The sequence below is a fragment of the Neurospora tetraspora genome (genome assembly GCF_033439725.1).
Source record: "Neurospora tetraspora strain CBS 560.94 chromosome Unknown B0H65scaffold_4, whole genome shotgun sequence".
In the NCBI taxonomy this organism is placed as follows: domain Eukaryota; kingdom Fungi; phylum Ascomycota; class Sordariomycetes; order Sordariales; family Sordariaceae; genus Neurospora; species Neurospora tetraspora.
The window spans coordinates 400,295-411,232 of record NW_026944386.1 but is presented as its reverse complement, the minus strand read 5'-3'; the positions used below and the strand labels follow the sequence as shown (position 1 = coordinate 411,232).

At 49.1% G+C, this 10,938-nt stretch overlaps 4 protein-coding genes across 4 annotated transcripts; all 4 read left to right on the top strand.

The window, feature by feature from the left end:
* Positions 1 to 2,184: 2,184 nt before the first annotated feature.
* Positions 2,185 to 4,467, top strand: B0H65DRAFT_539134 (uncharacterized protein; the record flags this gene model as incomplete). Its single annotated transcript, XM_062829111.1, has 4 exons — positions 2,185 to 2,538; positions 3,367 to 3,415; positions 3,864 to 4,244; positions 4,364 to 4,467. The coding sequence occupies 4 exons, from the start codon at positions 2,185 to 2,187 to the stop codon at positions 4,465 to 4,467; spliced, it is 888 nt and encodes a 295-aa protein (XP_062681250.1).
* Positions 4,468 to 5,971: 1,504 nt separating this feature from the next.
* B0H65DRAFT_426237 (uncharacterized protein) lies at positions 5,972 to 7,399 on the top strand (the record flags this gene model as incomplete). Its single annotated transcript, XM_062824621.1, has 3 exons — positions 5,972 to 6,365; positions 6,870 to 7,139; positions 7,257 to 7,399. The coding sequence occupies 3 exons, from the start codon at positions 5,972 to 5,974 to the stop codon at positions 7,397 to 7,399; spliced, it is 807 nt and encodes a 268-aa protein (XP_062681249.1).
* Positions 7,400 to 8,072: 673 nt separating this feature from the next.
* On the top strand, positions 8,073 to 8,294 carry B0H65DRAFT_427063 (uncharacterized protein; the record flags this gene model as incomplete). Its single annotated transcript, XM_062824662.1, has 1 exon — positions 8,073 to 8,294. One exon carries the CDS (start codon positions 8,073 to 8,075, stop codon positions 8,292 to 8,294), a length of 222 nt encoding a protein of 73 aa, XP_062681248.1.
* Positions 8,295 to 8,647: 353 nt separating this feature from the next.
* B0H65DRAFT_425987 (uncharacterized protein) lies at positions 8,648 to 9,918 on the top strand (the record flags this gene model as incomplete). Its single annotated transcript, XM_062824610.1, has 2 exons — positions 8,648 to 9,419; positions 9,599 to 9,918. 2 exons carry the CDS (start codon positions 8,648 to 8,650, stop codon positions 9,916 to 9,918), a joined length of 1,092 nt encoding a protein of 363 aa, XP_062681247.1.
* Positions 9,919 to 10,938: the final 1,020 nt, after the last annotated feature.

The following is a 10,938-nucleotide window of genomic DNA, read 5'->3' as shown; positions in this document are numbered from 1 at the left end:
TAACTTCCTGACATGACTGTCTCGATCTGACTTGTTACAATAAAGGCCGCGACTACCAAAACAAATCCGACGTCGAGTATCAAAGCAGGATTGGCCAGATCCTGGCCCTTTGGGAAAAAGCAAAACCGCCAGGCGAATATACCTCTAAACCCTGTACGGCATCCAACCTAAATCCACAGGCATTGTAGCCAGTTTGCACTACGGTCAGTGCTTTGAACAAGAACGGGGATGGAGGAGCCAGCCGCTGAAGCTTTTCAACGCAGGTGTGTAATCAAGACAGGGAAAGAAGAGGACAGAAGGACGCACTGAACAGGAGGGCAGAATGGGACATGGTGGGAACAGTGTTGGGCTAGCTGGACTGGCATTATAGGTAGTCACTCATTTTTGGAAGACATGGGAGATGGTTTCGGAAGACGGAAACAGCTGGTACGAGCATTCCATGCGGCGGAATAACAGTTAGATAGTGGCAGTTGGTCTCTTTGAATGGGGATTTTGGTTGGGGCCTCGGATTTTTCATTTTAACGTAACTGTGCGGGCATGGTTAGACGGTTCGGTCAAGTGCTTGATAGGAAGTCGGTCTTTACTAGCAGGTGTCAGTTAGTCAATGTTTTTTTTTTTTTTTTTTTTTTTTTTCCTCATTTCGATTTGATATTTAACATCCTTTTACCTGATCATGATCTGGATCGCAGGGATATCTCGAGCCTCAACCAGACAATTAATTGCACGGATCACTCGACCGGGAAGCGGCTATTGGATCATGGACTGGAGATCCAGGAAGGGCAACATCCAGTTACCCAGCTAAGCGGGGGTCACCGGACATAGGGAATTACAGGACGGATGTGGGCAGGGAGAAGAACAAGACAAGATGCAACAAGGAAAGGACAGGGCCGGGGCCAGCTGGACTGGCTGGGTGACACTTTCATGTTTTCGATCGGGAGGAAGGGACCAAGGCTCCAGAAAGGACTGCTTTGCCTGCCAGGACGTCTTTCAGTTTGCAACATCGGCCGGAGTCATGGTCCGTACTACCATGGAAGGCTGGATGGATGGATGCCTACCCGGGAAGGATGCTTTGAGATTGGGATAGTTGATGTTACTGCCTTTTTGGCTTTGATAGAAATACACTCGTTTAATCACAGATTTGACGTACCTCCAGTGAGTATTCTGTTTGCGTTGCTGTTCAAGATGTCGATGAAGTTTAAGAAGGTGCTCATCTTCATTCATAGCACAAGGCATCCAGCTTGGACTGCATGTATGATGCAGCAAAAACAGGTGCATGCCCCAGTTTCCCCAAAGACACTCTAACGCAATGTTTCCCCAACACCAATTTTTGCTTGGATAACCGAATAAGAAATCGATCCAAGCAGTGCAATATGCACCTAGAAAGTAGAGTGCTTAGTAACGAAGTGGCCATTACTTTGTCGCCATCTGTTGCCAGACGTCCCCATCTTTCTCTGCACCTCTGATTTTGCTGCATAGGTAGCGCTTCCCAGCAATCTTCAATCCGGTGAGGTCCTTTTTATTCACATCACGCCTTTGGGAACGAGGCAACCAACCGCCCGGTGTTGCGAGCGCTAACAGCCCTTTCCCAGGACCCGTGGACAAAGAATGCCCTTTGTTGGCAGGAATCATCCCGCACCAGCACACAGTGTGTGGGAAGCCACGGCCACGCCTGTTAGTAAATTGCAGTTGACTCTCGCCTAACCTTAACAAAGGGCAAGCGACCAACTTCTGCTACCTCGGTCAATCGCGTCGGTTGGGACTCCGGCTCGAGCCCGGCGTTCACACGGCTCAGAACCTGGAGCACCAACAACACGTCTGATACACCATCACCACTCCCAACAGTTGACACCAGCATCATTACGGCGCTTGGGTTCTACGAACGGGAGCATGTGAGCTCATCATGAGGCGACTGGCGCTACCTACGCGCTGGACAATGGGCGAGATGCTCGTAACAGCCAACATCAGTACGCGGACATCAAGTGGAATGGTCCTCTGGTCATCTCTCCGGCTTGTATCTTGCTGCTCCGTTTTTCTATAAAGACTGACTTGTCGACCTATCCGGTTGCCAGGATCTTCAGCAATCACGGCGTGAACCACAAGCATCATCACAACACCCTCTACCTGCTCCGTTATTCACACAACCTTCAACTCTAGGAAAGACGAAGAGAGGACAACTTCGACAAAATGGATCAACGAACCCCTGTTGAAGAATGGTTTCCGGGCCCCCAAAAGATTGACCAACCCTATCCAATCATCAACGACACATCAGGCATCCCTCTCAAGGCTGAGCTTGTTGTTCCACCCCCCGATCAAGTTTCCAAAGGCGGGTGTATCGAATGCTTAGGCGTGCTTAAGCTGCCGATGCCTGACCCGGAGCACTGGTTGCCAGACGGGAGTTACGTCACAGTCAAAATATCATCCTCGCCTGCAGAAAGCCATCAATCTTCTCCTAGTCGCGGGTCAATTTGTGATGGAAACTCTGAGAAAAACTACTGGTACGGAGAGACTCGTGAGTATGAATCTTCTGTCACTTCCGAGGTAATTCCATCGGAGGGTTGTTCAGAACCGGATCCCGCAGAGCTTTGTGCGTTTGAGGAGTATTCCAAATGGATGTTCCCGGCTTACTCGAAAACTCAACGTCGATGGCGAAGGAGACTTCCTATACTTCCTCATAGGTGGTAAGCCCATCAACATGGCCGGCAGGCTCAAGTTATACTTCCGGGTACATATCCATGCGTATGCGCGCTATCGCCGTTATTGAGATGGGACTCGTGAATTGGGAGTAGAACACCCGCCCGAAGAGCTGTGGATGAATGGATTTCTACCTGATGGAACAACGGTTTATTACACGGCGGGGGTCCTCATACCTTCAGTACAGATAGACATGAGGCCAGAAGCTAGAGTGCAGAGGCAAAATATCTTGAGTAAGTTGTCCCTAGCAATCCAGTCAGGACCACCAGTTCAAGTCACATTCCACAATCCCAGTGAAACATTTTAACTGACCAGTTGTTTCTGAAATAAACAGCCGAGTAGCAACGAGACCTCGTCGAGAAGCTCAAGAAGACTGAGATCTTGCCCACTCCTTCCTATTGGTGTAGGATGTCCTACCTGCATGCGCGCCCAAGCCCAGACAGTGGGGAGGAGTTACGGGGACGAAGGACACGAAGCCGTTGATTGAGTATGGCAGGTGGGAGACCGGAAGCAATGCGGCCGGAAAGAGGGCAAGATACATATATGTAGAGCGAGCAAGGGAGGTCTAGTTGAAGCTGGGCCAGCTGGACTGGCTGGGTGATCAAGTACTTTCATGCTTTCCAGCGGGAGGAAGGACCATTGAAGGGTTCGGAAGGAACTGCATTGATTATCTAGTGTGATGTTTCCCCAGCATTCACCGGTAATTCATTCCACGAAGAGATAGGTATGTCCACCCTAGGAAGGAGGAACCTGGATAGGTAGCAATGTTGATGGACTTGGCGCGTCGTTGCTTGAGTTATAAATGATGACAGAGGACGTGGTTGATCCCTCCGTTCTGTATGACTCCATTATACATCACTTTGTCTCAATTTTGTTTACTTCCCTTTGCTAAATTATCTAATTCATTCAATTCTCGAAAATTCTCGAAATGGCATCAAGACATGGCAAGTGGTTCGATAACCGTCAGGAACCAGATTTCGATCACTGGTCACTTTCAGATGGCCACCCCCAACCGAGGATCTGCGGTTCAAACGAAGGCTTCCTTGTGGCTCATCTCGACATGCCCCCACCCCCCAAAGTGGCAACGAACGACAATATTCCATGGGCAGCGGTGGTCAAAATACCGCGGAGGCCGAAATCATGCTGGCTGGTAACAGAATGTCGCATGATAGCATGCGATCCGGAGGATCCTACGAATAAGGACACCAATATACCCCTTACTACGCTCAGTGGTGGCTGGAACTATCCTAACACGGACACCTTGTACTTCTTCTTCGAAAACGTCACCTTCCCCAAAGCCGGCATATTCCGAGTCAAGTTCGAAATCGTCATGATGGGGTATAGGGACCGGTATGATCGTCCTCATGAAAACGATTACTACCCATTCTTAAAAAGCAATTTCTGGAACTATGAGGATATCCCGGACGAGGAAAAAATGGAAGAATACAAGAAGACCGGTTTCCGCGCGGGCGTTTTGGTAGCTGGTGAGGACACAATCGTCTCAGATGAACCCGACTGGAGAGGAATGAACGATCCTGCCAATTGGATATCAGGTAAGTCCGCCAAATGCACATCATCTCTGACACCAAGCTGTTGGTAGATCAGTATGCCATACACCGGCGCTTTCGCACCCCCGATCAAGTCATATCTTCTTGCTAATGTGGAACAACAGGTTCCAGGGCAAGGGCAATAATCGAAATGATCGAGGAGAAGAAACGCAACTGCATCAAGGTCCTCAACAATAACCTCGAACCTGAAACGCCTTTGCCTACCTAGTCAATCCTCCTCCACGCTGTGATCGAGTTTTCTCGATAGGACCGGAGCCCGTATCGTCGAATCGCCCAACTCGACATCCACGAAAAGCGGCATTGGACCATTTCAATGGGAGTGTGTCATCGAAACCAGGACAGAGCAATATAGGAGGATGAAGCAGAATGGCAGGATGGGCAGGATAGCAGGATGGGCAGAATAAGCCAGATAGACAGGATCGATAAGCAGGATATATTATTTGATGGACAAGGGTGGGCCAGCTGGACTGGCTTGGTCGCTGCTCTTCAAAGTGTCGACAGAGCTTTTGTGGCGGAACAATGAGATAGGAGAGGCAATTGTTACTGCATTTCTAGTTTATGCCCACTCGAGAGAAAGGGGGTCAATCATACGTTACCATGCTTATTCTTCGAACCCAGTCCTCCCTTGTCCTGTCATCGCCATTATCCATTGTGCCGACCATGGAGGTATTCACTATATCGCATATCTTCGCATTGACGTCAAACTAACCTCAAAGCATCTATCTTTCGTGCACTCCATGCATGAATAACACTCTCAGTGTGATTCTCAGTGTGATACCATTCCGCTTTCTCATCACCAACTACAACGCCTCCGGGGCGCCCATGCCGCCTTTCACGTTCGTTCAAGCGTTATGTAAGTAAGTACCTACAAAGGGCCAAACAAAGCGAACACATAGGCATTAAATTACGTGTTATAGGGTCAAACTAATGAAGTAATCGCATGCGGCTGCTAGTTGCGCCCAAGGGATGGCACGGCTCAGAGTCCGGCAACCAACAACCCGTGTATATCTGCTGAGTTTGGATCAGTGAGTCAAGCAGATGATGGCAAGAAACCATTGCGAGGTCATCACGAGGCTTGAAAACTGCTGTTGGCACGGCTCAGAAGGTACAATCGCAATCTGGCCTTCTCATCGCCTTCTATCAATCTAGGGCGCTCAAAGGCCGGTGGACACCATCCTGCCTTCGCCATATTGTGCGTGATATTGAACACAGGTATATACCTCTTTCAACTAAGAACTATCCACCTTCGTTGGTGATGAACAAGCGCTCCGGCCTGCAGCACAATGCCCGGTCAATGGCAATTCTTTGCCGGTAGCTCAGACAACGAGAATAGAATCTAATCTTGAAGCGGCTTCAGCGCCTTTGATGATTCCAGTGCAGTTGATGACACTTCAACGAACGGAAGGGAAACCACAAATTGCTCACGAGGATCCTGGCACTCCATGCAAGCGCCAAAGACGAAGATTGAAAGAAACGTATAGGTAACTCCCAACGTAAGTGTGTTGGATGGACGTGTGAAATTCTTGAAGTGGCCATGATGGACTTGGTACGTCGTTGCTTGAGATACCTATCTATAAATGACCGCCGAGGACGTGGTTGAATCTATCTGGACAAACTCAGCCCAGTATCCATCAGTTTACCTCAACTTCTTTGGCTTCTCTTCTCTTCATTCTATCATCTACACCATTCAAACCGCGTGCAACTTCAACAAAATGGAACAGAATCCTGAGGAACGGCCTTTTGGGCCATGCAAAGCCCCCTTTGTCCATAATCGGTGGGACAAGTACCAAATGTTTTCTACCGAAGCTGGAGAAAAACCCCAGCCACAGATTTTCGGTGTAAACGACGAGCGCCGTGTTCTCGCTGGACTACTCGTTTGGCCTCCCACCCGAGTGGCACCAGGGGAGAACATGGTACTGGCAGCAATGGTTAAGATATCACCTCCTCCACATCCAAATTGGATAAAGACAGTGTGTCGCATGATAGCTTTCCCCACTCGAAAAAACCCCGAGGACAAATTCGATAAAAAGGCCGAAATCTGCCTTGCCACACAAGATATTGGCTGGAGAAAGCCAGGAAACTTCGAAGACTTTAGAGAGCTAGACTGTGTTTGTTCCCGTACTTTTTCGTACAAGAAGGGTCTATCGTATATCCTCATACGGCGGGCACGGACCACATGGTAAAATCTATCGTATATCCTTTCTACACCCCCCTTATACAGCCGATGTACTGCAAAATCGTTTGTTTCGAGTACATTCTATTTGCGACGACGGGGTTTTTAGCGGGTTATAGGGCAGAGGCGTCGCACAAATGCGCTGGAGCACCCCAAAATCCAGGGCACTTACAGGGTACAGGAAGTTGGCGTACACGCATACCGCATTTTTGGGCATGTGTACATTTTGGGGATTCCATACGGACATGGAAAATCTATACGATTTTCTGGCCATATATAACCCTAACCCGGCCAAGGCTATGCGAGGCTAACATAAGGGGGTCGCAGATTGCCTTTTTATACGAAAAGCAACCAAACGCGAGAATTTCTATACGATTTCAGTATAAAAAAGTGCGTATGAACCCTTCTGTAACACAAAAGTACGGGAACAAACACAGTCCTACACTTCAAGTTCGAGAATGTTGCCTTCCCCAGAGCAGGAGAGTTCGAGGTCAGGTTCGAAGTCAACGTGACTGAGTATTTGGACGCAGGAGAAAACCCCATAGTTGACTGGCCGCCTGAACACCTTTGGCCATCAGAGGCCCACATGGAAATCAGATTGGGAACCTCGCGTGACCTGTACAAAGAAACTGGGTTTTGCGCAGGCATTTTGGTAGTTGGTCAGCAGACGCACGTCAGGGAAGAATATAAAGGGAAATGGTTTGACCGTAAGTCCGCCAGATACACTTGACCTATGTTACCTATTTGCGGCTGGAACAACATGCCACACACCAAAAGGTACCCATTTGGCTGAATTATACCTTGCTAACTGGTATGGAATACAGATCAACTGGAAAAAGAGGAACATGGCGATTTACCTGAGGGTCAGGATGAAGAGTTGTGGGTTCGTTTGGGGGAGTCCGAGTACATCAAAGATCTTCAGGAGGAGGCGACAAAAAAGGTCCTTGATAATGAAGGGCGATATTGAACGCAACACCCAGCGAACCGTCTTCCATACCTCGACTCACTTCTCTCGACAGGAGCCTGAATCGTCGAATCTGCCCACTCGACGTGAAAGCGGCATTGACCATTCCAATAGGAGTGTGTCATCGAACCCAGGAGAGAGCAACACAGGAAAACGAAGCAGGATGGCAGGATGGGCAGAATAGCAGGATGGACAGGATGGACAGGATGAGCAGGAAATGTTATTCAAGGGACAGGGCTGGGCCAACTGGACTGGCTAGGTGACTACTTTCATGTTTTCTGTTGGAAAGAAGGGACACTGATTTCGGAAGGAACCGCCGGTTTCTTTCATGATGACGCTCCTCCAAGTATCAACATCGGCAGGAGTCAGTGTCTGTCTTACCATGGAAGGCATGGCAGGTAGACACTTACCCTCGGAAGGTGCTTTGGGATCGGGATAGTTATCGTTACTGCATTTTTGGCTTTCTAATCGTCTGTTCCTTGAGGACGCTTATTAAAAATGGGGACACCCTCTCTTCGCTGCACTTCTCCTTGTGACATCGATGAATCACGCAGTTACATAAACTACTGGTCTGTATTCTCACAACAAACATCATCATCACGGTATCTACCACTTCATTCATTCCCATTTATTTCACCACCCACACAGCATTCAACAGTACAGAACCACTGTCAAGATGAGCAGCTACGCCAAATGGTACCGCCCCCACTGCTTATCAGTTCCCGACTACCTTCACGAGCCCTTCTTCCGCCGCCCTCAGCCCATCATCCGAGGCAAAAACGGCACCCCCGTCGCTGCTAGACTCGTTATCCCACCTGATATCGACGCCATCTCCGGCGCGCTGGTCGAGTACGCCGCCGTTATTGCCGTCAACCCGCGACCAGACCCGGAGCTCTAGGGGAACACCGCAGTGCACATGAAGATGATGTTGGTTGAAGACAAGGAAAAACAGCAACCGGAGGAGATGGTGAGGAAGTCGATAGAGAAGGTGGATGAAGACGGGCATGTGATACACCACATGGATGACAAAAATAACTACCTGGATGAAAAAGGTAATGTGGAAATGGCAGCATATCCGATCCCAATCCGGCTGCCCCTAAGTTGTCCCTGCCCCTTCCCTTACCCCTGCCACTGGCGAGACCGAACATAACCAAAGAAGACTTGGACACTGCCTCTTAATACTTCTTTCTCCTTCTCCCCAAGTGCCCACTGCGGACACAAACCACAGCCAGTCAAACATGAAGGAGATAGATGTTCTCAAGCAAATTGTTCTTAGGCCTGACTGACCTTCTCTTAGGAAAAATTCTCCCGCTTGTCCATCCATTATATGGGCAGCGAGTAACTGTCCAGTCAAGAACTGTCCGGCCAAAACGATACCTCCCCATTCGCAACGCCAAAACCAAGGCCCTCACCAAACTCAACGCGATCACAATCATGGAAATGTCTGGCTCCGCGAGCCCGACGCCCTTGCCCGAGAAGCGGAACTCAGTTGACCCAGATACGGACAAAGACACCGTTAACCACAAAAACGAAGACACCATCATCGATGAAGCCACCATCATCGATGAAGACACCGTCATCAATGAAGACACCGTGATGGGTAAAGACACCGTCATCGACGAAGATGCCGACACCGACACCTCCACCTCGACGAACCGCATCCCTTTCGACAAGCGAGGCGCCTCCCCCAACCCGCCCAGGATCGAAAAGCTCAGCTCCTCCGAATACGGCATTCAAGTTCCCAAGAAAGAGGAGACCTTGTACTTCGTCTTTCAAAACGTGCGGCTCCCGTGCAAGCCGGGAAAATACCGAGTCCTGTTCGACGTGGTGGTGAACGATTACCGGGACGAACAGGACAGAAAGTTCCCACACGAGGATCTGTGGCCGGAGGGAGCATATCCGGGTGAGGAGGAGATGGCGAGGTCGTCGTATCGGTGCTATCAAGCGGGCGTGTTGGAGTTTAAGCACGAGGTGGAGGTGAGGTATCGTTCGAACTGGACAAGGCCCATTGCTGTTTATTTGGGTGAGTACCGTACCTACCTCCTACCTACCTGCCTTGTCTTGCTATTTTGGCTTTTGGCTTTTGGTCGAGGACAGGACTTGACTTGAGCGTTTTTTTCTTGAATGAACACCAAGTTCACTTCCTGTCTTTTGGGTTGAACATTTTTTTTTTTTTGCTGATGTTGGATTTGTGCAAAACAGACTCGGAACAATACGATCTTATCGAATGCCTTTTCAGTGTGGGGGCCCTTTATACTCCGAAGCGATGGCGCGAGGAGAGGGAATGGTTGGCGTCGCTCCGGAAACAGAAACATTATCAAACCCAAATCATCCAAGTCGTCCAAATCCCAGCCCATATCCCGGCCCATATGCAAACCCCTACCCCAGCGCAAATCCAAGAGCACTTCCAAGCCCTCCAGGCCCATATCCAAGCCCAAGCAGGGTTGACTCTACCCAACCAGTACTTGTCAGGCGTTGAATCGTGTCCTTCCGATACCTATGATTCAAGCCCTGAGGAGTAAAGGCAGCGTTGCCGGATGGGCTCTTGGACTGGGGTTGAATAGAATAAAAAGGGTGATACAATGATGGACTAGGAGGAAAGTGGTTGAAGGAACGCTCAATGTACTAGCGGAAGGATCAAGGTTTTGGGAGGTGAGGTGAGCAGTCAGTTGTCTGGGATTGTTGGTCGTTCGTTCATTCTACCTCAGAGGTCATATACTTGGACATTGGAAGAGAGTCCCGTCTAGATGATGGTGTGGAGGCTTTGGTCAGCGCTTGAAAGTGTAAAAACACAGAGTCTTCGTGGAATTAGAAGGTTCTAATATATTATCATACAGCGCAACTTGTTGGCACGGCTCGAACGAACGAAGTACTTGAACGGAAGCCGAACCAACGACACATCTGAAGCAGTCACCATGATCCTCTATCCCGGCGGGAAGGAGAAGTCTTCGTATAACGATGAAAGGAATCATGAACTTGCCATCAGATTAAAAATGGGACGTGACCATTTCACAAGTTACCAACAGGAGGACGTTGGACACTTACCTTACTTGATCACGGCACAACGTCAATGTTGCAACCGAATACCGATCAATCGGGTGTCTAGTCTACTTCTCGTTCCGAACTCCAATTTCCCACTTCGCTCCTGAAGACAGAGAGAGAAAAAAAAAAAAAAAGAAAAAAAGGAAAAGGAAGCAGCAAAGTATAACAAGAAACAGAGTGAGTGAAAAAGAATAGAAAGTGAGATTGAAAGCCAGGAAGGAGGGTGCAGTTTGCCAGGAAGGAGGGTGCAGTTTGCCAGGACTCAAGAGTGGTTCTTTCTGGGACTGAGCAAGGTGGTGGTTGCCCGATTACCGGTATGCGGGACGCCCCAAAGGTCCAACCAAGTATTTGTAAGGTACCTTCCCTACTATGCGCACGGCGTACTACACAGTACCTTCCGAAGATCAATGAGAAAATTTGGTTGATTGCCCGTGGGGAAGAGATGCTGAATGGGAGGAGTGATGATGGAAAGTACGAGTGACGTTGAAAGAAGCTCTCTC